This window comes from Canis aureus, chromosome 4 (assembly GCF_053574225.1).
Source record: "Canis aureus isolate CA01 chromosome 4, VMU_Caureus_v.1.0, whole genome shotgun sequence".
NCBI classification, from domain to species: domain Eukaryota; kingdom Metazoa; phylum Chordata; class Mammalia; order Carnivora; family Canidae; genus Canis; species Canis aureus.
Window position 1 is genome coordinate 36,083,593 of NC_135614.1, and position 25,791 is coordinate 36,109,383.

At 39.1% G+C, this 25,791-nt stretch overlaps 1 protein-coding gene across 3 annotated transcripts in view; it reads right to left on the reverse strand.

Annotated features, from left to right (window-relative positions):
• The window catches only part of WAPL (WAPL cohesin release factor), an 81,573-nt gene that overhangs the window by 51,872 nt on the left and 3,910 nt on the right, over positions 1–25,791 (reverse strand). For 2 of the 3 annotated variants that reach the window (XM_077895253.1, XM_077895255.1), the window contains exons 3-4: positions 2,234–3,277; positions 11–129 (exon numbers count right to left, since the gene is read on the reverse strand). In XM_077895253.1, the coding sequence (XP_077751379.1) occupies positions 11–129; positions 2,234–3,277 (1,163 nt within the window). The remainder of the gene's footprint in view (positions 1–10; positions 130–2,233; positions 3,278–25,791) is intronic. The other variant, XM_077895254.1, reaches the window with a different exon arrangement.

Genomic DNA, 25,791 nt, shown 5'->3' on the forward strand with positions numbered 1-25,791 from the left:
CTTTACTTACCCGTTTGGGACCACTAAAAATCTTTCTGGTGTTTTCTTTTGATTTATCTCCTTGTTTATTTGGGGGCTTCTTCACACTTTCAGGCACACCAGGCAAGTCCTCTGTAAAATCCAAGTTTTCTGAAATGGTAATCAAAACTAGCTAGCTTTCTAATACTTCAAATTAACTACCAAACAAACTATGAACATTTGGGGGAGTGATTTATTGGGAGGGAAAAGAATAAAAGGAATAAAATCACCACTCAGTTGACAAAATATTCCTAACAATATTAAGTCCCATTTTGCCATTCTCACCCTCCTGTTTGCTCCCTACTCTAGGAGAAAAATCAGATCCCTACTCTAAGAGAAAATCAGAAATCTAGTTACAGTGTACGTGCTTCAGTTTTATTTTATGTAAATGGAAAAATTAATTTTTCTGTAAAATAACTGTTGAATATCTATGGACAATGACATTAGGATGGTCTAATTTAAACACATACACACTATATCAGGTGGTATCTACCTTTAACATTTTCTTAGAACTTAAGTAAAACTGAATCATGCTGGCCTTCAAAGTATGTCTGCTTACATCTACAAAAACAGAAAAAAAAAAGAAAACAAAACAAAACAAAAAAAAAGAAGCTATCCTTAGCAAAAGATAGAAAATGACCTAGTACAATATAGCTCAATGATTTGTTGGTCTTCATACAAAAAATAAGCAAAGAATTAGATTAATTCCTAAATGACTATATTTTTTTTTCTAGCCTAAACACAAAAAAGAAAAACAGGAAGACTTTTGCTAGCCCAATCCCTAAAAATGTTTGCTATTTTATATATCAGATGAAGACCCAAATTCCAACTTTGGCTATATCTATCAAATGGTGTCTAATTTTTAAATTTTATTTGGTATCACCATGAAGTTTCTGAACCTGATGATTTCACATTTCAAAGCTTAAAAGTTATATTACCCCAAAGTGTAAATTTCAGCCAGAGATTTTCAATTGCTGATTAAGATAACTTGCTATCAAAGTTAATAAATGATAAGAGCTAAGTAAACTGCGGGAAGACAGGAGCTCAGGTTTCATACATCATTATTTTATCATCCTCCCAAGAAACCAACTGTAAAACTGTCTCCCCAGTCAGATCTCATGTGACTAGCAAGGCTGCTGCAAACTTCAGTGCTCCAGAAGAGATTCAAGACAACACTGGATGAATTCTGACAATACCCTTTATTTATTACTTTTATTTATTTTGGGAATAAGGAGTGAGCCCTTAGGCACTATTCCTATAAAATTCTAGTTTTGAAAAGCGACTCTAACAAAACTATTTTTAGGCCAAATATAACAAAATGGTAGAGTAGTCTCAAGTATGATGATGTACAAGAGAATCTATACGTAAGAATACTATCAGAATTCTAATTCACCATAATGACACCTCTCGTATGACTTACAGTACAAAAACTTTACGTAGCAAGTAAACCAATACAAAGAAACTATGTACTTGGTTAAATATATATAAATATAGCCCCTATATCCCATAGGCTTTCACTTACTCTTCCTCACAAAACCCTTGTCAGGTAATGACTTAATTGCAGCAAAGCTAACCTACTTCTTTTGTTTGTCTCTCACAGTAGACTAACAACTCTTTGAGAGCCTCTAGTCATTACTGGCCGTCCTATTTTAAGAGACAAACTTCACTGTTAAGAGTGAATAAATACTTAACTAGCACTTTTCAATTTTATTAAATCAACTCAAGAGGATGATTTTTAAGATTAAGACTTAAGATTTCTTGAGAATGTTTTAAACATTTATTAGTTCATTAATTTTGAGCCAAATACAAAGCTTTTTATCAATTTTAATTTTCCAATTTTTCCATTATTACATTCCATTATCAGTGTAGTTCTAAACTGCCAAAATCTACCCTTAAGTCTCCACTGCATTTGGATTTTCAAAGTGGAAACATCAAGTTCTCTAATACTCCTATACACACATACTCTTAAAATTCTCTAATGGGAATTAAAACACAATTATATAAGGATCAGTTATAAATCTATAAATTGATCCTTACAATGTGGAATTAACATTTAAAATGCTGTAAATCTGGATAAGGTAATCTGTAGTCCTAAAGAGTACTTCTACTAAAATTGAACATAAGTTAAAATTGTCTAAGTAGAAACTAAGTAGCTGCTGATTTAAACCTAAAAGGCATTTACTTAAATTTTTTTTTTTTTTTTTTAAAGTCTTACCTGCATTGTTAGCACTAGACTGACTGTCCTGGGAATTATCAATGCTTTCAGGAGGAGGCTGCAAGGAGGGGGATGGAGCTGTTTTAGTTCTTTTTTTGCTTGTCTTTCTTTCCACTTGACAGTCATCTTCATCATCATCTTCACTTTCACTGAGATCATCAAAACCAAAATACTTAATTTTGTAATTAGAACTCCCAGAACCTCCTTCATCACCTCCTGTCTCATCATGATCTTCAAAACCAAAAAATTCAAGTTTAACATCCTTTTTAGATTTAGTATTACTAGGTCGAAATCTAGTAGTGGTCTTAGAAGTCGCAATATCTGCCTTTTTTCTTAGGCGGCCAGCTTCGCCCAAATCTGCAGGGGTTGATGCAGTGAATTCATCCATGCTCCGTTCCATAGTATCCTGTATGGTAACATTACAAACTGACAAGCAAGATGGATGTAAAACAGTGTAATCTCTAGTCCGTCCAACTGTCCCTCTAAAACTGGTCCCAGAACTTACACTGCCTTTCTTTGCCTGATTCAGGCCATCCTTACTTGATTCACTGTTTGCTTTGGCTAAGGCCTGACTGGTTCCGTCCATTAGCTTATCAAAATTTGAAGCTCCTTGTGAGGATTTTGCTTTATTGGCCCTACAGTACGTCCTACAGTTGCTTGGCCTAAGAACACTTTGCATGATGTCTTCCTCAATGGCTTCATTTAGATTTTCCAACCGGTTTTTAAAATCCTCATCCTTCATCTCCAAAAGAGGATCACTATCCAAACTTAAAATACAATCTTCTGATCTGATATCTTCAAAATCATTATCCCATTCATACAAACCAGTTCTTACAGATCCCTTAATGGGAGATGTTTCTGATGGAGATTCTGACCTTTTTCCAAGTTGAGAGTTCCAAGTGTCATTTGTTTCCTTGATTTCATCAGCTTTGTATACAGAAGCTACTGTTGTTTCTGCACTGGGTTTCTTAGTACTGTCTTCAGCATTTTTGTAAATATGGTGACTATTCTTTTCATATTCTTCACTAAAATTCTCCACTTTATCTATAAAAATTAAAAATAAGTCAAGGGTAAAAAACAAATAGGAAAATCTGGCTACTTCACAGTACGGAATCAATCTTGAAATAACTGCAGTTACATTAAATTATGAAGAAATTAATGGATGTTTACATATCTGACATTTCCCCTTCCACCTTTTTTATTTTTAAGGGGTGGGGGGAGGAAAAGGGAAAGAATCCTAAGCAGGCTCCACGCCTAGCACGGGAGGCCTACACAGGGCTCCATCTCCAGGACCTTGAGATCAAGACCTGAGCTGAAATCAAGAGTTGGATGCTTAACTGACTGAGCCACCCAGGCCTTTTTTTTTTTTTTTTTTAGCACAGAGCTCTCATGTCTTTTAGTGAACTCTCCCTAGACATTCAAGTCCCTTAAAATTGTTACCCTTAATTCAAGAGATTTCAACATTGTTAAGCAACTAGATCAATTCAGAATTAAATGACTAAGCCAAATCTTCTCAGAGGTTTTGCAAATAATAATGCTTAAATCGAAATTTACTTAGTAGAATCTAAAGAGTATAACACAGGGGTGCCTGGGTAGCTCAGTCAGTTAAGCATCTGCCTTCGGCTCTGGTCGTGATCCCAGGAGCCCTGCATTGGGCTCCCTGCTCAGCAGAGAGGTCTGCTTCTCCCTCTCCCTTTGCCCTTCCCTCTGCTTGTGCTCTCTCTCAAATAAAATACATAAAATTAAAAAAATAATAATAATAAACAGTATAACACAATAAATTATAATATTCTGGCAATGTATCTCTCTGGAGTAAGAACTCCCATAAGGCATGCCACTCTGTCAAGAAACCCATCTCTGGGTCAGGTTTCTTTCACTATTTCCGCTTTCCAGTCTTTCTCCTAATCCTATATGCCATGTAACCTCAAAGATTTTTTTTTTCTTTTTTTAACAGTGGCTCTGGTGGATAACTGGCTACCCCAGCAATTTAGTAAACCTTAACTTCCTATTCATTTTGAACTTGAGGAATTCATTTTTGCTATCTTTAATTTTTATCATCAGAAACATTTCTGTTAACCTTTCTAAATGAGAGATGAAAATAGGATTTGAATTGGTATTATGATTAATTCTCCCAGCATTGAGTGGTAGAAAAACACTAGCAAAACGTTTATGCCAAGCAGTAAAAGTACTTAAAAAGTGCACTTGTATTTAAGAAAAGCCAATTACAGATCTCAATTAACAAGCCATCAAGTATGGGCAAAGGAATGATAACATAAATTCAATGCACAGCTGTTAATGCTACCCAATGGGTTTAAACATAATTTAACTTGTTAGATTTATATTTACTTACCTTTAGAGAAGGAATCTAATACCTGACCTGTTTTATTCTTAAACAGTCCCCAGCAGAAGGCAAAGAACTATAGTTTTCATAATCTCAGAAGTACCATTTGCTAAGCCTAAAATACTGAAAAGCTAAAAATTAAAAGCTAACTCTGACATCTGATATCTTAAAAGGGATAGAAACAAAACCAAGGCTAAAACCAAACCAGAAAAAATATCACCACTGCTTTTACTAACAAGTGGAGAGAGAGCATGGTAGCGGAGTCTGGAGACTTATGTTGCCCTGGCTAAACTAGCTCTTCAGAGCTCAGGCAAGACCCCTAACTTTGGGAGTTTTCCTGAGGGCTTCAACTTCCTCATCTGTTCAAAAGGGAAGCCACTGACCTAGAGTACTTTACAGCATTACTGAAGGAATTATTTCCTAATAAATAGCTTATGGGAGTACTTAGTATGCTTACTACACGAAGGTCTCTGGGAGGTCATTAAACATTGTATTACCCCCCTCCTTTTTTTTAAGAGACAGAGGTGGAACAGAGGGAGAGGGAGAGAGAGAATATACTAAGCAGGCTCCATTACCAGCCAGAGCGCTGGCTCAGTCTCACAGTCCTGAGATCATAACCTGAGTAGAAATCAAGAGTTGGATTTGGATGCTTCACCGACTGAGTCACCCTGTCACCCCTACACATCACTTTTATAATTGTACAGCATTCTATTGTCTTAATGTTACAAAACTAATTTAGGCTGTTTCTAATTGCTTTATGTAATAAATATCCTTCTTTTTTTTTTTTTAAGATTTTATTTATTTATTCATGAGAGACCCAAAGAGAGAGAGGCAGAGACACAGGCAGAGGGAGAAGGCAGGCTCCATGCAGGGAGCCCGAAGTGGGACTTGATCCCGGGACTCCAGGATCACGCCCTGAGCTGAAGGCAGGTGCTTAACTGTTGAGCCCCCAGGCGTCCCTCCTTCTAACTTAAAAAGTTTATGGGATACCTAGGAGGCTCAGCAGTGGTTGAGTATCTGTCTTCGGCTCAGGGTGTGATCCTGGAGTCCCAGGATCCAGTCCCACATCCGGCTCCCTGCGAGGAGTCTGTTTCCCCCTCCTAGGTCTCTGGCTCTCTCTGTGTCTCTTATGAATAAATAAGTAACATCTTTTAAAATTACAAAAAAATAACCTTGTTCTTTGCTACTTGATGTTTTAAGAAGCTAAATGGATTTATGTGACAGAGAGGCTGGGGTATTTGAGGGAGGAGGACAGCTGAAAGTAGTTCTGCATTTCAGGGTAAGGTATTGTTTTCTCTTCTGAAGGTATAGTTATAAATATTTGTTTCAGAGCTAAATGATGAAGGACTATGGAAAGTGTTTATTTTGTGTATTAGAATATGGTTATAAAGAACTTGGACATCATAGGCAGAACTGTTGGTTACGTTGGCTTTTATCTATGTAATGTATTTCAGAAACTTAAAAATACATAATGTACTTTAATAATTCATCTGTAAGACCGTTTTTGCCATATAATTGAATAGATGAGTAAATTATATTCGCTAAAGAAACTTATAGATATAACTTTATTTTAAAAAATGTTTTGAGGGCAGCCCCAATGGTTCAGTGGTTTAGCGCCTGCCTTCGGCCCAGGGTGTGATCCTGGAGACCCGGGATCGAGTCGGAGACCCGGGATCGAGTCCCACATCAGGCTCCCTGCATGGAGCCTGTTTCTCCCTCTGCCTGTGTCTCTGCCTCTCTCTCTCTCTCTCATGAATAAATAAATAAAATCTTTTATTTTAAAGGAAGGTAAGTTTGTGAGCAGAGATTTATTAATGAGTTTCACAGGTTCTTCATATTTTGTGAAACTGTATGAAAATGTGCACACATTTTTCAGGGATAGTATGTATAGTTTCAGCAAGTTTTCAAACTAAAATATACTTTTATTGGTTTAAAGGAAAAAGAGAAGGAGGAAAATATATGCAGTATGTCAGTGTATATTGACTAGAATTTCGAATTTCTATGGGAAAAATGGATTATTCAATCAAGGGTAGTGAAACATCTGGGGGAAATAAACCGAATATTAAAATATATTCTAGGACGGTCCGGGTGGCTCAGCGGTTTAGTGCTGCCTTCAGCTCAGGGCGTGATCCTGAGGACCTGGAATCAAGTCCCACATCGGGCTCCCTGCATGGAGCCTGCTTCTCCCTCTGCCTGGGTCTCTGCCTCTCTCTGTTTCTCATGAATAAATAAATTTAAAATAAAATAAATATATTCTAGATTAAACAAAGACTTGCATATGGAAAATGAAACTATATACATATTATAAAATAAAACAGAATTTTTAAAAACACATTAGGGGGATCCCTGGGAGGCTCAGTGGTTTGGTGCCTGCCTTCGGCCCAGGGCATGATCCTGGAGTCCCAGGATCAAGTCCCATATTAGGTTCCCTGCACGGAGCCTGCTTCTCCCTCTGCCTGTGTGTCTGCCTCTCTCTCTCTCTCTCTCCTTCCCTGTGTCTCTCATGAATAAATAAATAAAATCTTTTTAAAAAATACATTACTCTGGAATGGGGAAGTTCTCTAAGACAAAGCCCATAATCCATTTTAATTTATTTATTTTAATTAATTAATTTATTTATTTTTATGATAGTCACAGAGAGAGAGAGAGAGAGAGAGAGGGGCAGAGACATAGGCAGAGGGAGAAGTAGGCTCCATGCACCGGGAGCCCGATGTGGGATTCGATCCCGGATCTCCAGGATCGCGCCCTGGGCCAAAGGCAGGCGCCAAACCACTGCGCCACCCAGGGATCCCCAATCCATGTTAATTTATATAAAATCTAAAATTTCAGCAAGTTAAAGGAACAATAAAACGTAAAAAACATAATTGCAATTAATACTACCAAAAAAGAGGTCAATTCCCTTCATTAAAAGAACTCCTACACATCCAGATGAGTTAAGAGAACCTAAGTATGGAAAAAATATAACGTTTTTAAAATATCTGAGTATATCTTTATGACCTCAGGGAGGGAAAGTTTACTTCAAAGAGATACAAAAACCATTAACCATAAATGAAAAGAAATTTCATCAAAAATTAAGTCTGTCCATAAAACACTAAGTACTGACACTACATAAATAATGCATATAACTCACTAGTAAAAAGATGCCCCCCCAAAAAAATGATCAAGAGACTTGACCATTCACTCAATAAGAAAGGATATTCCATAAGGGTACCTGGCAGGCTCTTGATATCAGTTCAGATCTTGAGGTCAGGGTCATGAGTTCAAGCACAGCACACTGGGCTCTGCACTGGGTGTGAGGTCTGCTTAAGATTCTCTCTCTCCCTCTCCCTTACCCCCAATCATGCATTCGATAGATAGATAGATAGATAGATAGATAGATAGATAGATAGACAGACAGACAGACAGACAGACAGAGGTGCCTGGGTGGCTCAGTCAGTTCAGTGTCCAACTTTTGGTTTCGGCTCAGGTCATCATTTCATGGTCATGGATTCGAGCCCTAAGTCAGGCTCCACACTCAGCACAGAATCTGCTTGGGATTTTCTCTCCCTCTCCCCCTCCCGCTTCTGTGTGTTCTCTCTCTCTAAAATAAATAAATATTTCAAGTAAATAAAAATAAAAATAACTGAATATTAGCAATTCCAAATGGTTCAGCATGAAAAGTATGCTCATAGCAACATCATTCCAAACCAATGAAATCTAAATATTCATTAATGGGACAGTCAATAAAGTGGTCTGGTCAAAGAAATACTTCAGAGCAATAAAAATAAAACTACAGGGGAGCCCAGAGGGCTTAGCGGTTTAGCGCCGCCTTCAGCCCAAGGCGTGATCCTGGGGACCTGGGATCGAGTTCCACGTCAGGCTCCCTGCATGGAGCCTGCTTCTTCCTCTACCTGTGTCTCTGCCTCTCTCTCTCTCTCTCTCTAATAAATAAAATCTTTAAAAATAAATAAATAAAATAAAATTTAAAAACTACCTTTCTATAGGAGCATATCTTATAACCACTAACAAAGAGCATTTGGGTAGTATCTTCCACAATTAAAAATGTCCATGTCAAAGAAATGAACTTACCCTTTTGAAGCAAGCAGCTTTATTATGTACTTACGCTACAAACAATAAATGTGAAATAACGTAAGAAACAAGAAAACTCACTATAATTTCCTGGGTTTTGCCTTTATAAACAATAAAACACCTATCAGTAAAGAACTACTTAGGGCAGCCCGGTGGCTCAGCGGTTTAGTGCTGCCTTCAGCCCAGGGCCTGATCCTGGAGACCCGGGATTGAGTCCCACGTCAGGGTCCCTTCATGGAGCCTGCTTCTCCCTCTGCTTGTGTCTCTGCCTCTCTCATAAATAAATAAAATCTTAAAAAAAAAAACAAAAAAAACTACTTAGCGATGCCTGGGTGGCTTAGTCGGTTAAGTATCTGCCTTTGGCTCAGGTCATCATCCCAGAGTCTTGGGATTGAGCCCCACACTGGGCTCCCTGCTCAGCAGGGAGCCTACTTCTACTTCTCCCTCTCCCTCCCTGCCCCCCCCCTGCTTGTTGCTCTGTAGCTCTGTCAAATAAAAAGTAATATCTTAAAAAAAACAAAAAACTACTTAAATTATCATACAGCTACATATGTAAATACTATGTAGCTAGTCAAGAATGAGGCAGGTCTATATTATGTACAGAGGGATGGCGCTGATGAAAAAGACTTTCCTATCTCTTGAATTATATACTGTTTAAAAAATAGTCTGTTCAAAAGCTTATAAAATCTGACAAGGATACATATTAAGAACCTTAAAGAGTAACAACAATGGTACAGGGTGCCTGGATGGCTCAATTGGTTAAGTGCCAGAGTCTTGATTTCTGCTTAGGTCATGATCTCAGGTGAGTTAAAGAACTATATTTACATATGAAATACAATGTGTGGACTCTGCTTTAAAATATTATAAAAAAAGAAGGTAGGGATAGACATGAAACAAGATTATGAATTATTGTTTACTCAAGCTAGAGACATACAGATATACCCATCTGTGCAACTGCATGCTAGTCTGTATATACTAACATATATACTTCCTTCATCCTTCTTGTAAAAAAAAAAGTGAAGATATTTTTACTTTCACCAAGCCTATTGTTACAACAGATGTGGAAAAACAGGCCCAGAGAGGCCAATGACAGCAACAGTTACCAATTAAATCAATGTCCAAAAGACCTCATAAAAAGGCCCATACTGAGCTCTATTACATTATACTACCTATAGTAGTAGCTGCTAAAAACTGAAATATTAAAAGCAGGTAAATCATCTTAATCCGCATTAATATAAAAGGTCCACTCGAAGAGGTTAAATATTGAATATTTTGAACAAATTTATCACGTGATGTGCTGAGGCCTAAATTTAAACAAAACCTTTGCGCAGCCTGGGTGGCTCAGCGGTTTAGCGCCACCTTCAGTCCAGGGCCTGATCCTGGAGACCTGGGACAGAGTCCCACATCAGGCTCCCTGCATGAAGCCTGCTTCTCCCTCTGCCTCTCTCTCTCTGTGTTTCTCATGAACAAATAAATCTTTTAAATAAACAAACAAACAAACAAACAAACAAAACCTTTCACTTCTGACTAAGGAGACTGTACAGATACAGAAGAAGCTTTTGGAGATCACTACTCATTAAATAACAGGGAGGTAACTAAAAAAATTAATTTATAGGGTAAGGAGGAACTTCCATTACATGCAAGCTGCCTTTAAATATTGGAGTGGTTGTCATGAGGAGAGGGAACAAACTTACTCGATATGTAGAAATCATTCAATTTATACAAACTATAAGGGCTAAGAGCAAGAATATTAAAGTTAAATTAGAACTGTCCAACAAAAAGAATACCTAGGGAAAAGTGTGTACTCCTTTGTTATAAAAGAAATATTTGATAAAATGGTACTTCATTAAAATTAGTTAACTTCTGGGATGCCTGGGTGGCTCAGTGGTTGAGTGTCTGCCTTCAGCTCAGGGCATGGTCCCAGAGTTCCAGGATCAAGTCCCGCATCAGACTCCCTGCATGGGTCTCTGCCTCTCTCTCTCTTTCTCTCTCTCATGAAAAATAAATAAAATTTTTAATTAAAAAAAAAAATCCTACACATCAGTAAATCCATCATCTCAGTAAAAAAAAAAAAAAAAGCTAGAGACATAAAGAGGCAATTTATAGAAAAAAGAAATATAAATAAATAACTTATGAAAAGAAACTTTATTTCATTAACAATTAAATATCAAAAGTAAAAAAAAAGGGATCCCTGGGTGGCGCAGCGGTTTAGCGCCTGCCTTTGGCCCAGGGCGCGATCCTGGAGACCCGGGATCGAATCCCACTTCAGGCTCCCGGTGCATGGAGCCTGCTTCTCCCTCTGCCTATGTCTCTGCCTCTCTCTCTCTCTCTGTGTGACTATCATAAATAAATAAAAAAATAAAAATAAAAAAAAAGAGAATAGATTAAAAAAAAAAATGTAAAAAAAAAAAAAGAAAAGAAAAAAAAAGTCCAAGTGCAGGGCATCTGGCTGGCTCAGTCAGTCAAGCAACGAGCATGCAACTCTTGATCTTGGGGTTGTGAGTTCAATTCCCACATTGGATGTAGAGATTACTTAAAAATAAAATCTTTAAAAAAATATCAAAAACTAATAAAGTACATGGGACACCTGGGTAGCTCAGTCAGTTAAGAACCGGGCTCCTGATTTTGGCCCAGGTCATGATTTCATGGTCCTGAGATCAGACCAGTCCAACGTGTGGCTCCATGCTGGGTGTGGAGTCGGCTTGCAATTCTCTCTCCCTCTTCTTTTGCCCTCCCCTCCCACACCCCTACCCTGCGGCCTCTTAAAAAAAAAAAAAAAAAAGCACACAATGTTATAGTTTAACTACATCTCAATAAAGTTGAGAAAAAAAAAGTAAAACAAAGCTGAACAATATTTATACTTACTAAGCCCTCAGTATGTGCCCCAATGGCTTCTAAATACTTTCCACATATTAATTCATTTGATCTCATAGCAACCATGTGAAGTAGGTACTATTAGAAGTTCATAAGCCTTTATCTACAATTCCAACACCCAAGAAGCTCTGAAAACTAAATTTTTTTCATAATACATTCTGAAGCAAAACCTGACCTCACCTAAATGAAGCTATTTAGAATATTTATCCTACTTAGGAATGTATTTTCTTTTTCTAAACACTGTCTTTGAGTTGAGTGCCACCTCAGACTTTGATGGGTTATTAATGTAAAATATATACTTTCTCTATTCCAAAATAATCCTAAATTCCAAGACAAATCTGGCCCCTAAGGTTTCAGATAAGGAAATGTGAAACTGTACCTCATTTTGCAGATGAAACATAATAGATATGTTACTGGTTGACAGTCACAGAGTGGTATTTGAAAAATAAGGCAACTTAGATGACAAAAAGCAAACCAAAGTCTCACATCAACGAGGAACCATTTAAGGAATTTAGAGCACACAGATACTGACATAACCACGCAGCAGTACTTTTTTTTCTTAAGTAGGCTCCATGCCCAGTGCCAAGCCCAAAGCAGGGCCCAAACTCATGACCCTGAGATCAAGAGCTGAGCTGAGATCAAGAGCCGGACAGCCGGACGCTCAAACAACTGAGCCAACCAGGCATCCCTCCATGCAGCAGTATTTTAAATAAAAGAGGTAGAGAGGCCAGAAAGAACCCTTTAATGTATTACAATAGAATTATCCCAGGGATCCCTGAGTGGCGCAGCAGTTTGGCGCCTGCCTTTGGCCCAGGGCGCGATCCTGGAGACCCGGGATCGAGTCCCATGTCGGGATCCTGGTGCATGGAGCCTGCTTCTCCCTCTGCCTGTGTCTCTGCCTCTCTCTCTCTATCATAAATAAATAAAAATTAAAAAAAAAAAAGAATTATACCCACGTCACGACCACCCACGATACATTAAGAGAAAAAGCAAGGTACAAAACAGCATGTTAACATTTGTGGATTTAAATACACGTCACTACTTGTGTTGACTGTATGTGTACAGTGTATGTCAGAAAGGCTGAAACAAACAAAAAATGGCCACTCCAAGGAGAACTGGGGTGACTGGGAAAAAGAGCTAGGAAGCTTTCAACCATTTCTATTCTAAAATGAAAAAAATTTAACACCCCCCGCCCCCCTGCAAAATAAACAGTATTCTTTCAGTTAGGCCAAGTCCAAAGTTTGATAGGAAGAGGAGGAAAAAAAAAAAAGCCGCCACACTAGTAATGGGAAATTTGGCAACATCAACTGAAAATTTAAATGTATACGCCCTTTCATTCTACTTCTAGAAACATCTTTGACCACTATACTGAGACATGATCAAAAACACAAGTGGAGAGATGTTCAATATAGCCATTATTTGTAACAACAAATAATGAACTAAAAACAAACAAACAAAACAACAAAGAACTAAAAACAGTCAAAATAATCCTAACAGACTAGTTTTAAAGTATGGTATGTTCATACAATGGAAAACCATGAAACTGCTACAAAAAAACAAGTAGATCTATAAATACTAGTAAGTGTGCATCTTAAAAGATTTAAGTGTTTTTTTAAGGCACAATATGCCATACATACATTCATACATATATCTATATCTATATCGCATTATCATTTGTATGTGCCTGTGTGTTTAAGAATATATAGATTTTTGGGACGCCTGGGGGGCTCAGTGTTTGAGCGTCTGCCTTCAGCTCAGGGCATGATCCTGGTCCAGGGATCGAGTCCCATATCAGGCTCCCCGCAAGGAGCCTGCTTCCCCCTCTGTGTGTGTCTCTCGTGAATAAATTAAATATATATAGATAGATAGATTTATATGCTATGCATACTGAAGACTGTGAAAAGCTATATAAGAAATTGTCAACAGGGGCGCCTGGGTGGCTCAGTGGTTGAGCATCTGCCTTCAGCTCAGGTCATGATCCCAGGCTCCTGGGATCAAGTCCCACATTGGGCTCCCAGCATGGAGCCTGCTTCTCCCTCTGCCTACGTCTCTGCTTCTCTCTGTCTCTCATGAATAAATAAATAAAATCAAGCGAGAGAGAGAGAGAGAGAGAGAGAGAGAGACAAAGAAATGAACTGTCAACAGCATTTGCTTCTGTGGAAGGGAGTGGATTTTTTTCACTGTAACAAGAATATGTGGCTATTTATCAGAGGCACCCAAAAAGCCAAAGGAAAAAGATGCCACATCTTCAGTGGTTCAATTTTACTCAAAGATTTGAATGGTAAAAGGTACTTTAAAAAAAAAAAAACAAAAAACTTTTCTTAATAATTTAAAACATTTTTATATTTTATAAAGCATACCTATCAAATACCAAATTTATTTATAATTTAAACAGTAAAAAACAAACAAATCAGTAAACATAAAATAACTTCAAAAGTGCTATTCTGGGCAGCCCCGGTGGCACAGCGGTTTAGCACCGCCTGCAGCCCAGGGTGTGATCCTGGAGACCAGGGACCAAGTCCCGCGTCGGGCTCCCTGCATGGAGCCTGCTTCTCCCTCTGCCTGTGTCTCTGCCTCTCTCTCTGTCTCTATGAATAAATAAACAAAAATCTTAAAAAAAAAAAAAAAAGTCCTATTCTGCTGGGCCCACTACACAGTCTAAATCACAGAGCAGTCCACATCAACTCAACCTCCCACATCCCCAAATCAACAGCCTGTGTTAACTGTGACAACCCACCAGCAAGTCAAGGAGCTTATTTCCTACCATGGCTCCTGCTCAAGCTGGCCATCTTGACCACCAGGAAACTGGAAATGTACTATATACTCCAGTCACTCCTCAAGCAGTGGTCCTCCCTTCCAGATGACAATTAACTCTTCAAATTGAATATACAGACCCCTAGAGTTACACTAAAAACTTCCAAAACATACATAGGCACAACTGAGGTTTAAGGAAATTCATTTCTAAATCAGGCTCCCTGCATGGAGCCTAATTCTCCCTCTGCCTGTGTCTCTGCCTCTCTGTCTCTCTCATGAATAAATAAATAAAATATTTTTAAAAAGAGAGAGGAAAAAAAAAAAAAAAAAACCTAGAACAGACTGATGCCAAAGCTTTTTCTTAGCCTAGCAATGACAGTCATACACATGAACTGGAAAAAGCCCCACCCATCATCATTCAGACCTACATTTCCAATAAATTTGCCTTTAAAATGTATAGCATTCATATTTGATCAAATACACACTAATAACTGCGTTCATAATAATCTAGAAGAATTTTTAAATACTCAGGGTATTACAATCACAGAAAGTTCGTAGAAGCTTAAGCTTAAACAAATATATATATATATATATACACATATACATACACACACATTTTTGCACAAAGAATTATGAAAAGGATGATCATTAAAAGACTAAGCATAAATATGTTCATTAGGATAAAATTCTGAAAGGGAAGTGGAATAGAAATACAAATTCAGGACAGCCCGGGTGGCTCAGTGGTTTAGTGTCACCTTCAGCCCAGGGTGTGGTCCTGGAGACCTGGAATCCAGTCCCACGTCCGGCTCCCTGCATGGAATGGAGCCTGCTTCTCCCTCTGCCTGTGTCTGTGCCTCTGCATCTCTCATGAATAAATAAATAAAAATCTTTAAAAAGAAAAAGGAAAAAGAAACACAAACTCAAAAAGAAAAAGGGAGAGGCAACTGGGTGGCTCAGTGGTTGAGCATCTGCCTTTGGCTGAGGTCGTGATCTTGGGATCAAGTCCCACATCGGGCTCCCCACAGGAAGCCTACTCCGCCTATGTCTCTGCCTCTCTCTGTGTCTCTCATTAATAAATAAATCTTAAAAAAAAAAAAAGGGTATTGTAAATCTTCTGTCTGTTAAAGAACAATTTGTTCTTTTATTAATTTTTTTAATATATGAAGGTGAACACTAAATAATTACAGCACTTGCACGTAAGAAGGGGATTATGATAAAAGATAGGAAACCAGTTATTCTTGGGGTGAAGGAAGGGACAGATGGAAAGATTCTAGAGTAGTTGCCAAAATGCTATTTCTTAATGTGGGTGTTGGTTATATAAATAATTCATTAAACATATTTTTATACATTATATTCTGTGGTTTTCTATATCTGTGTTTTATTTTACAATAAAACAGTTAAAAATGTTAGTTTTATTTTAAAATTATATTATTTTATGGGAAATTATATCCTTTGCAAGCATATAAATTTAAGATCAATGTTATCATGACCAGCAATCCCACACCTAAGTACTTAAAAGAAATAAGGACATACGTCTAACAAAAACCTAAATGTGAATGTTGACAGCGGCTTCATTCATAATTGCCCCAAACTGCAAACAATCCAAATGTCCTTCAACTAATGAATGAATTATGGTACATGTATAATAGAATACTACTCAGTAATCAAAAAGAAATTAAATACTATTACATGGAATACTCTTTAAAAGCATTATGCTATAGGGCACCTGCGTGGCTCAGTGGTTGAGCATCTGTCTTTGGCTCAGGTCGTGACCCTGGGGGTCCTAGGATCAAGTTCTGCATCCAGCTCCTTGTACGGAGCCTGCTTCTCCCTCTGCCTATGTCTCAGCCTCTCTGTCTCTCATTAATAAGTAATATCTTTTTAAAAAATAAAAATAAAAATAAAATAAAGCCACCATGGAGGGCACCTGGGTGGTTCAGTAGTTGGATGTCTGCCCTAGGCTCGGGCTGTGATCTGGGGTCCTGGGATCAAGGATTGCGTTCCCCATGGAGAGCCTGCTTCTCCCTCTGCCTATGTGTCTGCCCCTCTCTCTCTCTCTCTCTCTGTGTGTGTGTGTGTGTGTGTGTGTCTCATGAATAAATAAAATCTTAAAAAAAATTAAAAATAAATAAATAAAGCCACCATGCTTCTCATCTGTTCCTCTGGGTCATGATCCAAAATGTAAACACATCTTGCCATCTACCTTCTCCTGAACTCTAATACTCAAAATGTATCTGTACTTCTTTCCAACCTCATAATCCAACAACTGAGTGCCGCCACCACCACCCAAACCCTTAAATCCAAACACACAGGCTTCAGTGAGCAAGACACTCACATATACCTGGGGATTCATTCCCTCTACCACTTCCATGCCCTAGCTGGACCCTGACTACACGCGCCTATTCTCCTGCAGCGCCTTTTAGTATCTGAGAGAAGGATGCTTTGGGGTCACTGGTATGCCGGCTCTCCAGAGCCTGTTTATAAAACTATTATTATTCCATCCTCTTATAAAAGCCCATTCTTTTGAGGTTTGTGCCACTTGGCTAGTTACCTTCTAATCTTCCCCATACCTGTCTCTTAACAACCTTATTCTTCATTTAAGGGTTTTTACACAGGACTTACAATCTACCCTTCATGCCAGTCTTCCCATCATGCTGAATTCCACCAAATCCCAATCCCCTGACCTCACGGTTCTTTAACCTTCTCTCATCCATAGTCTTCTACATTCCAGCTCAGACACCAAATCTGTTTGATGCAGAAACCTGTCATGTCCTAGAAGGCTTCACCTCTTAAATATTAAAATGAGATAACCCATTTCTCAATCACAACCTACCAAATATCCAATTTGTGCCCCCACTCTCAACCTATTTAATAAGACTCAATATACTGACCCTTCTTTTTCCTATCCACCAGCCTTGTCCAGTTCCTAAACATTTTAAATTCCATAGTCCATCATTTCAATCATTCTCTAGACAATACCCTAAATTCTTTCTTTTCTATCTGTTCACTCTACATCTTGTCAGACAAAAATGACAATCCAAGATAATCCAATTTTACTATCCAATTATTCTATATTCTGTGCAGGTTCTGGCTAACAGGGCCTACTAAGGGGAGGGGAGGCCACTCACACAATGAAGTAAATAACCATGAGTTTTTACGATAAAACTTCACTAAGGTCTCATTAATGTTCAGAAAATCTCTCTATATGGCTCCTTCCTAACATTTTCTGCATCAGTTTGAATCTCTTGTTCCTTCATTCCAGCCCTTGCATTTCCTTACCCTTCTTTCTCCCTTTCCAAGATAACCTCTTCTATCACTTCATGGGGGGAAATAATGCTTTCCTCCATAAACCACCTTATCTTCCACCTCTCAGTAAGCTCACATTCTCATCCATCTTTCCTCTGTCCAGAAAATGTGGCATCCCTTCTCCCAAGACCACTTTCCCTCTGTGATTTGAAGCCTATGCTCCGAAGCTCTCCCATGCAATTAAACCTTCCAAAACTCATCATCTCGTAACTTTTCAGAACCTCTCCTCTCCTTCAAACATCTTTAAAGAGTTGTGTATACTTGCCACCCTCCCATCCTCACTATGTACTATTTAGACTGTTCCAACCCAAGCTGCACACTCCAATACCAGCTTTGCAATCCTCATTTTTTTTTTTTTTTTTATTTGTGATAGTCACGGAGAGAGAGAGAGAATGAGGCAGAGACACAGGCAGAGGGAGAAGCAGGCTCCATGCACCGGGAGCCTGACGTGGGATTCGATCCCGGGTCTCCAGGATCGCGCCCTGGGCCAAAGGCAGGCACCAAACCGCTGCGCCACCCAGGGATCCCTGCAATCCTCATTCTGATGAACTTTGCAATAGCATTACAGTTCAGTTGATCCTTCATGAGCTCCTTTCTGCTGGCTTCTATAACACAGCACTGGCTCAATGTTCCTACTTAGTGCTCTAGCTGCTCTTATTCAATTTCCTCATCTAGTTTTTCTTCCTCTTCTGTCAATTAAGTAATGCAAGTTCTTCATAGCTCAGTGCTTTTTCCTCTAACATTCTCCTTAATGACTTCATCTAATCCTGTAATTTCAAATAGCATTTACTTATTCATTCATTCATTCATTCACTCGCTCATTCATTTATTTTAGGTAGGCTCCACACCCAGCACGGAGCCCAACAGGGGGCTTGAACTCATGACCCTGAAATCAAGACCTGAGCTAAGATCAAGAGTTGGACACTCAACTGACTAAGCCAGCCAGGCACCCCTCAAATAACACTTACATGCTGAATCTCAAAAGTATTATCTCCAACCAAGGTTTCTTATCTAAGTTCCATACTAGTATATCCTACCCCTCACAAACACCTCAAATTCAATGTGCCCAAACCTGAACTGATGAAGCTGCCCACAAAATATCCCTTTATTTCAATGAGTAATACTACCCATTTGCTCAGGTGCTCACATTAAATACCCAAGAATCATTCTTAATGTATCCTTTTTCCTCACTACCTATGCCACTAAGCTCTGCCACTTTCATCCCTGCTCAGTACAGCAGAAGGTCCCAAGTTAAATGTTAGCCTTGCCCTTACCCCTCACTCAGACCAGGCAAACAATCCACTATACACTATCATAGGACCCTATTTTCTTTTTTAAAAAGTTTATTTAGTTAAGTAATTTCTACACCCAACATGGGGCTTCAACTCACAACCCCAAAATCAAGAGTCACATGGCTCTTCCAACTGTGCCAGCCAGGGACCTCAGAACCTGTATTTTCCCATGATTTTCCATATACTTCTTATTCTCTATTCAATCACTGTCTTGCCTCCTAAAATGTGAATAATGGGCAGCCCGAGTAGCTCAGCGGTTTAGCGCCACCTTCAGTATGGGGCGTGGTCTTGGGGACCCGGGATAGAGTCCCACATCAGGCTCCCTGCATGGAGCCTGCTTCTCCCTCTGCCTGTGTCTCTGCCTTTGTGTGTGTGTGTCTCTCTCATGAGTAAATAAGTATAATCTTTAAAAAAAAAATGTGAATCAGACAAGATCTTGTTCACTGACATACATGAGCACTCAGCATACAGAGGCATTAAAATAACTGCTGAATGGTTGGAAAGAAGGCATCCCCTAGGTCCTCTTATGAACAAATTCATTCTCCTCTCCATCAGGGATCTGGAAAAGTTGTAGACCGCTTCCTGGAGTCAGATATTGGACCAAAACAATGGATGTATCGGCTGGCTTTAAATTTTAAAAATATGGCATATGGAAAATCTCTAAAAAGTATCAAGTATTAAATTGTACTGTTACTGTTTTAAAAACAGTTATTTTTTAAAAAAAAAAGTTATTTATTATTACCAGGAGAAATCAACAGCTCCATTCCTAAAGGGCAAAGACTATGCTTATAGTTTCTATGTACTACCTACCCTCTCCTGGCTGATATTCAACCTGGATCCAAAAGAAATTTTAGTAGCCAACTGCACTTTTGTTATTACTTAGACCTTGAAACTAACTCTCTTTTTTACTAAAAAACATTTTACAAGAAATTAAAGTTCTGGGGCACCTAACTGGCTAAGGTGGAAGAGCATGCAACTCTTGATCTTGGGGTTATGAGTTCAAGCCCCATGTTGGGTACAGAAATTACTAGAAAAAAAAATAAATCTGTTTTTCTTAAAAATATTTTATTTATTTAGTCATGAGAGACACAGAGAGAGAGGCAGAGACACAGGCAGAGGGAGAACCAGGCTCCCTGCGGGGAGCCCGATGTGGGACTCGATCCCGGGACTCCAGGAACATGCCCCGAGCAGAAGGCAGGCCCCACTCGATCCAGGGTCTCCAGGATCACGCCCTGGGCTGCAGGCGGCGCCAAACCGCTGCGCCACTGGGGCTACCCGAGCGTCTGCCTTCTGCTCGGAGCATGTTCCTGGAGTCCTGGGATCGAGTCCCACATCGGGCTCCCCGCAGGGAGCCTGGTTCTCCCTCTGCCTGTGTCTCTGCCTCTCTCTCTGTCTCTATGAATAAATAAATAAAATCTTTAAAAAAAAAGAAGGCAGACGCTCAACCGCTGAACCACACCCAGGCATCCCTAAATAAATAGTTTTTTAAAAAAAATTCTACTTTAAAACAAACGAAACTTAAAATTACAGTCTTTCAGAATTTGCATATTGAATTTCCATTTGTACACAGCACAAAAAATTTAAAAAAAACTTATTACTTATAAAAATAAGGTCAGTTTTATTCACTGTTATAATTACTTAGGACACAATTCTTATTAAAAAGAAAACTATTTAAATAACGGCAAGAGGGAATCCATTCCCATCAGTCGTTTCCAACATCAAGATAAAACTGATTATACAGTGACACTGATATTTTTTTAAAGATTTCTTTATCGAGGCGCCTGGATGGCTCAGTCGCTTAAGCATCTGCCTTCAGCTCAGGTCATGATCAGGTCCTGGGATTAAGCCCCGCACCAGGCCCTGCTCAGAGGGGAGTCTGTTTCTCTGCCTCTGCCTCTGCTTGCGCTCTCTTGCTCACTCACTCTGTCAAATAAATAAAATCTAAAAAAAAAAAAAAAAAAAAAAGAAACAACTTTAAGAGGATTTGAGAGAGCACACACACAAGGTGTGGGGGGCGGGGAATCTCCAGCAGACTCCCCACTGAGCATAGAGTCTGACTCAGGCTTGCTCTGAGATCATGACCCGAGCCTAAGCCAAAATCAAGAGTCGCTTAAGCAACTCTGCCACCCAGGTGCCCCAGTAACATTGTTATTTTAAATATAAGTCTTTTAATATGACAAAATTATGTTCATTCATGAAAAGAACACTTTGGATGTTTCTCAGATCTATTAGTAATTCAAATTATTCACTGAAATGTGCTCTACCTCTATAAAATGGAAATAAAGCTTGACTTACATAGTTGTGATTAAGAATCAATTGATATATACAGGGTTCGACATAAAGTAGGAGCTAAATAAGTAATAGGTCTCTTATCTATTTCTCTTAAAAGGATTTCAGTTATGACTCGATTATATTCTAAACAAATGCATTCAATACCTAAATGAAGGCTAGGAATTGTTGGTGATACTATACTTTCAGAATTAATAATCCTCATTAATCACCTACACTTTATCCAATAAGCAGATGACAATCTCATCTCACATCACAAGTTCCTGGCCTACTTTAAGCTTTCAGGAATAGAACAATGCATCCCTTGCTAAAAATCATCTTCAGTTCCAAATCAAAGTTCTTAAATTCCTGACAATAACAGCCCTCTAACATACAAACACTCAGTACAGCTTTAAGCAAATGGAAAAAATGTATTGGCTACAAAACCAGTCATGCAAATTAAGAGCCTATGCAGTAGTTATCTCAATGTTTGGCAGGATGTGTAGACTGAATCCCAGCTGGCTGGCAAGGAAAGTGTGCCAAGTAGAAATATAAGTCTTTGCATACTTTATTCTAGAGTCCAGATTAAAAACGTATAGCAGAAAGCACAAACATGGAAAATGGAAGTAGCCTCATACAAAAGGCAAGAGAAGCCTTCTTTTGCCCCTAATGCACACAGCCCTGGATTCCACACTTTAAAGAATATTCCAAGACCTCTTAAAAAGGCAATCCTTTAGGTCCTGCTAACAGTCAGTTTTAAGTGGCACACCTGTTTTGAGAACTCACTTCAACAGCAATTACAACTAAAGTACTTGCAGATAAAAATATAAGTCCTGAATCTGCATTAAGATAATTCAGGGAGCAGGGACGCCTGGGTGGCTCAGCAGCTTGGCGCATGCCTTCGGCCCAGGGCGTGGTCCTGGGGTCCTGGGATCAAGTCCCACATCGGGCTCCCTGCATGGTGCCTGCTTCTCCCTCTGCCTGTGTCTCTGCCTGTGTCCTTGCCTCTCTCTCTCTCTCTGTCTGTCTCATGAATAAATAAATAAAATCTTTAAAAAAAAAAAAAAAAGATAATTCAGGGAGGGGTGCCTGGATAGCTCAGTTAGTTAACCATCCACCTTTGGCTTGGGTCATGATCTCAGGGTCCTGAGATCAAGCCCTACATCAGGCTCAGCAGTGAGTCTCCTTCTCTCTCTTGCTCCTTCCCTCTGTTGCGTGTTGTGCTCTCTCAGATAAAGAAATAAAATCTCTAATAATAATAATAATCACCATCATCATCATCCAGGGAGAAGTGCCCAGGTAGTTTAGTAGGCTGAGTATCTGACTCTTGATTTTGGCTTGAATTTTGACCTCAAGGTCAGGAGATCAGCCCCAAGCCCTGTATTGGGCTCCATTTTCAGAGGGAAGCCTGCTTCTCTCCCTCTACCTATACACACATTTTCTCTCCCTCCCTTTCCAAATCTCTTTCTCAAATAAATAAATAAATAAATAAATCTTTAAAATAATCCAGGGAGTAGAGGATGGGAAGTAGAAAGAGTATAGAGCAAATGAAACAAGATTTCCCATATACTGACAACTGTTGAAGCTGGTATAAGTTTTTTTTAATACTTTATTTATCAGAGAGAGAGAGAACGTACGTATGTGCACACACAAGGGGAGGGGGCGCCGAGGGAGAGGGAGAAGCAGACTCTCCACTGAGCAGGGAGTCCCACACAGGGCTCCATTCCAAGACTCTGAGATCATGACCTGAGCCAAAGGCAGATGCTTAATTGACTGAGCCACCTAGGTGCCCCTAAGTTTTCTGTTTTTTAAAAATCAAAGAGTTAGGGCAGCCCCAGTGGCTCAGTGGTTTAGCGCCGCCTTCAGCCCGGGGAGTGATCCTGGAGACCGGGGATCGAGTCCCAGAGTCCCACGTCGGGCTCCCTGCATGGAGCCTGCTTCTCCCTCTACCTGTGCCTGTGCCTCTGCCTCTTTCCCTCTCTCTGTGTCTCTCATGAATAAATAAATAAAATCGTTAAGAAATAAATAAAATAAAAATGTAGATGATAATAGCACCTATCTTGTGAAGTTGTTTTAAGAATCAAGTGAGTTGATGGGCACCCGGGTGGCTCAGATGGTTGAGCATCTATCTGACTCTTGATTCTGGGGTCGTGGAATTGAGTCCCAGGATTGGGCTTGATCTTAAAAAAAAAAAAATAAAAGTACTACCAGGTATAAAACATAATACATAATATATGAAAAAATCTTAATAGTAGTTAAAAATTAACCACATATTCCCCTACAGAGAAAGAGATGCACTTTAAACTTAATGCCAGGAGAAATAATACAGCAAATTTGAATTTGGATAAGCCCTTCTCACTGATGTGATATAATTCTACAGTGAAAATGATCTGAATGAGCAGGAACATTCCACTGAAAGGATATTACGGAATTTAGCTTGTGCACTTTGAACAAATGTTAACACAAAATTTCTCAAAGGCTCTTGAATAAAGTGTGCAAAAATGACCTGCAAAGGATTTGAAACATTACACATACAAGCGTTTTTTTTTTCTAAGTCCAAAATTTTATCACTCTCAAAGGATCTTTAACTCAAAAAAGGTTAGGAACCACTTTAGATTTATGAAAACCGCCTTTATCAGAAATTTAAATTTGGGTTTCTAAACTTCAACTAAAACCAGAAGGCTTTCTGAATGAGAGTAAAGGCAATGACAAGCTGACAGTCATATTCAAGAAGAGTCTAGATACAGGGAACTGCCCAGATGTTAGAGAGTAGGGGCAAAAAAAAGGAAAGCCATAACATACAGAAGTATTTCCAAAACTATAACCAACTCATAAACACACAAATCTATAAATGTGTGTTGTTTTTTGTTTTGTTTTGTTTGTTTGTTTGTTTTTAGAGACAGACACAGACAGACAGGCAGGCAGAGGGAGAAGCAGGCTCCATGCAGGGAACCCGACGTGGGACTCAATCTCAGGTCCCCAGATCATGCCCTGGGCCGAAGGCGGCGCTAAACCGCTGAGCCACCCGGGGCTGCCCATATAAATGGTTTTTAAGAACTTAGAATAAGACTACCATGAGAACTAAAAGCATTCCTTCAAAGTTCCCTCTTATGCTACAAGTGGGTTGCTGCAGCTCTAGGTGGTCAAGGGAAAAGAGAGGGCAAAAAAATATTCATAGTGCTGCTCCACGCCCTTTCCACTACATATACCTCATGAAGGAGGAAGAGGGACAAGATGTTCTTAAATATCTATTTATCTGTACTCTAGCACACATTTTCTCCTCACAAAACTATTATAACAGGAGTTTGGGCTCCCCTTCAGTCCACGGTATCAGCAGCAAAACTACAAGGTAGCTATATCAGACTGGGAATCTAATATCTCATTTCTACAGAAAACTGTTTCCAGTTCCCACCAAACAACTTCAAACGGCGGTGGGGACACAGTACAGATGTAACACCGGCAAAACTGTATAAGCAACTGCTGTCTAGGTATTTTTAATTTCTAAATTCGTATTGTCCCTCTACCCAAATGTTCATCCTGCTGTTGTGACCCCCTGCCTGCCAGGGATACCCTGTTCTCAAAAAGCACTTGAGGAAGCTGGGTCTGCATTCCTTGACCAGTTTCGCCACTTTCTCACCCTCACCTTCCTTCCTCCAGGTTACGTGCCCCGCGCTGTGGATTAACTACCAGAGGACAAGGTACAGCAAGCAGTAGGAACGCTGGATAACTGAAGTGCAACGGCACTCCCACAGCCTATCACAGTGGAGGGTACGCAGTATGCACTTAACACATTAAAAATCGATAAATGAACCTCATTCCAATTCTGCCACTAGCCAACCTTGGAGAGTCACTCGACCTCTTTGAGCCTCATCTATAAAGTAAGGAGACCTGCATTAGTTCATTTAGGTTCAACAGTCCTACGATTATGATACGTTTTTAGGAGCTGATCTGGGAAACAGTTTTTAATCTGTTTTTTCAATAAAAGTTTATTCTAACCTTAAGTTTTGAACAATGTTTCAGAAGAACTGTGACAAAGCATAAGGACAGCCAAATCGAAATTAACCGGGAGGATCAAGGGAATGACAATAACAGCTGGCTCATCCTCTCATCCAAGGGTGAGAAAAAGAGTGAAAAACGTTCAGCATTTTTCGTAAAACTATGCAAGGCAACATCTTTTATTATACTGTGTGAAGCACTTACATTAAGCCTCAGGGGAGCAAACTCCTCTTGAGAATTCAGTACTAGGAAAGTTTTGTTCTTCCTTCCTTTCAAAATAGGAGATCTACATAACTTTTTGTATCACCAAACTTTGCCAGGAAGTCAAAAACTAAGGTCTGTTTGCAACTACAGTGCCATCCTTGTCCTGTTGCTAATAAACCAAGCAGGCGATCTCTCCTGCTATCTCTGATCTTAGCTCTTCGGTCTTTTAATTAATTGCACTTTTACCATTTACTCTAAGTCTCAAATCTTTTACAAAAGGAGTAGAGGTACAACAGACAAAACGTATCGGTTTTTTTTGTTTTTTTTTTTTTTGAATGAATGCTAGATGCCGGATTTACAAATTAACACTTCAAAACTACAACTGATCTTGTGGATTAAAATCTATTAATACAAGTTGCTACCAGCACCAGACTCCAAATAAATCTCAAATTGCA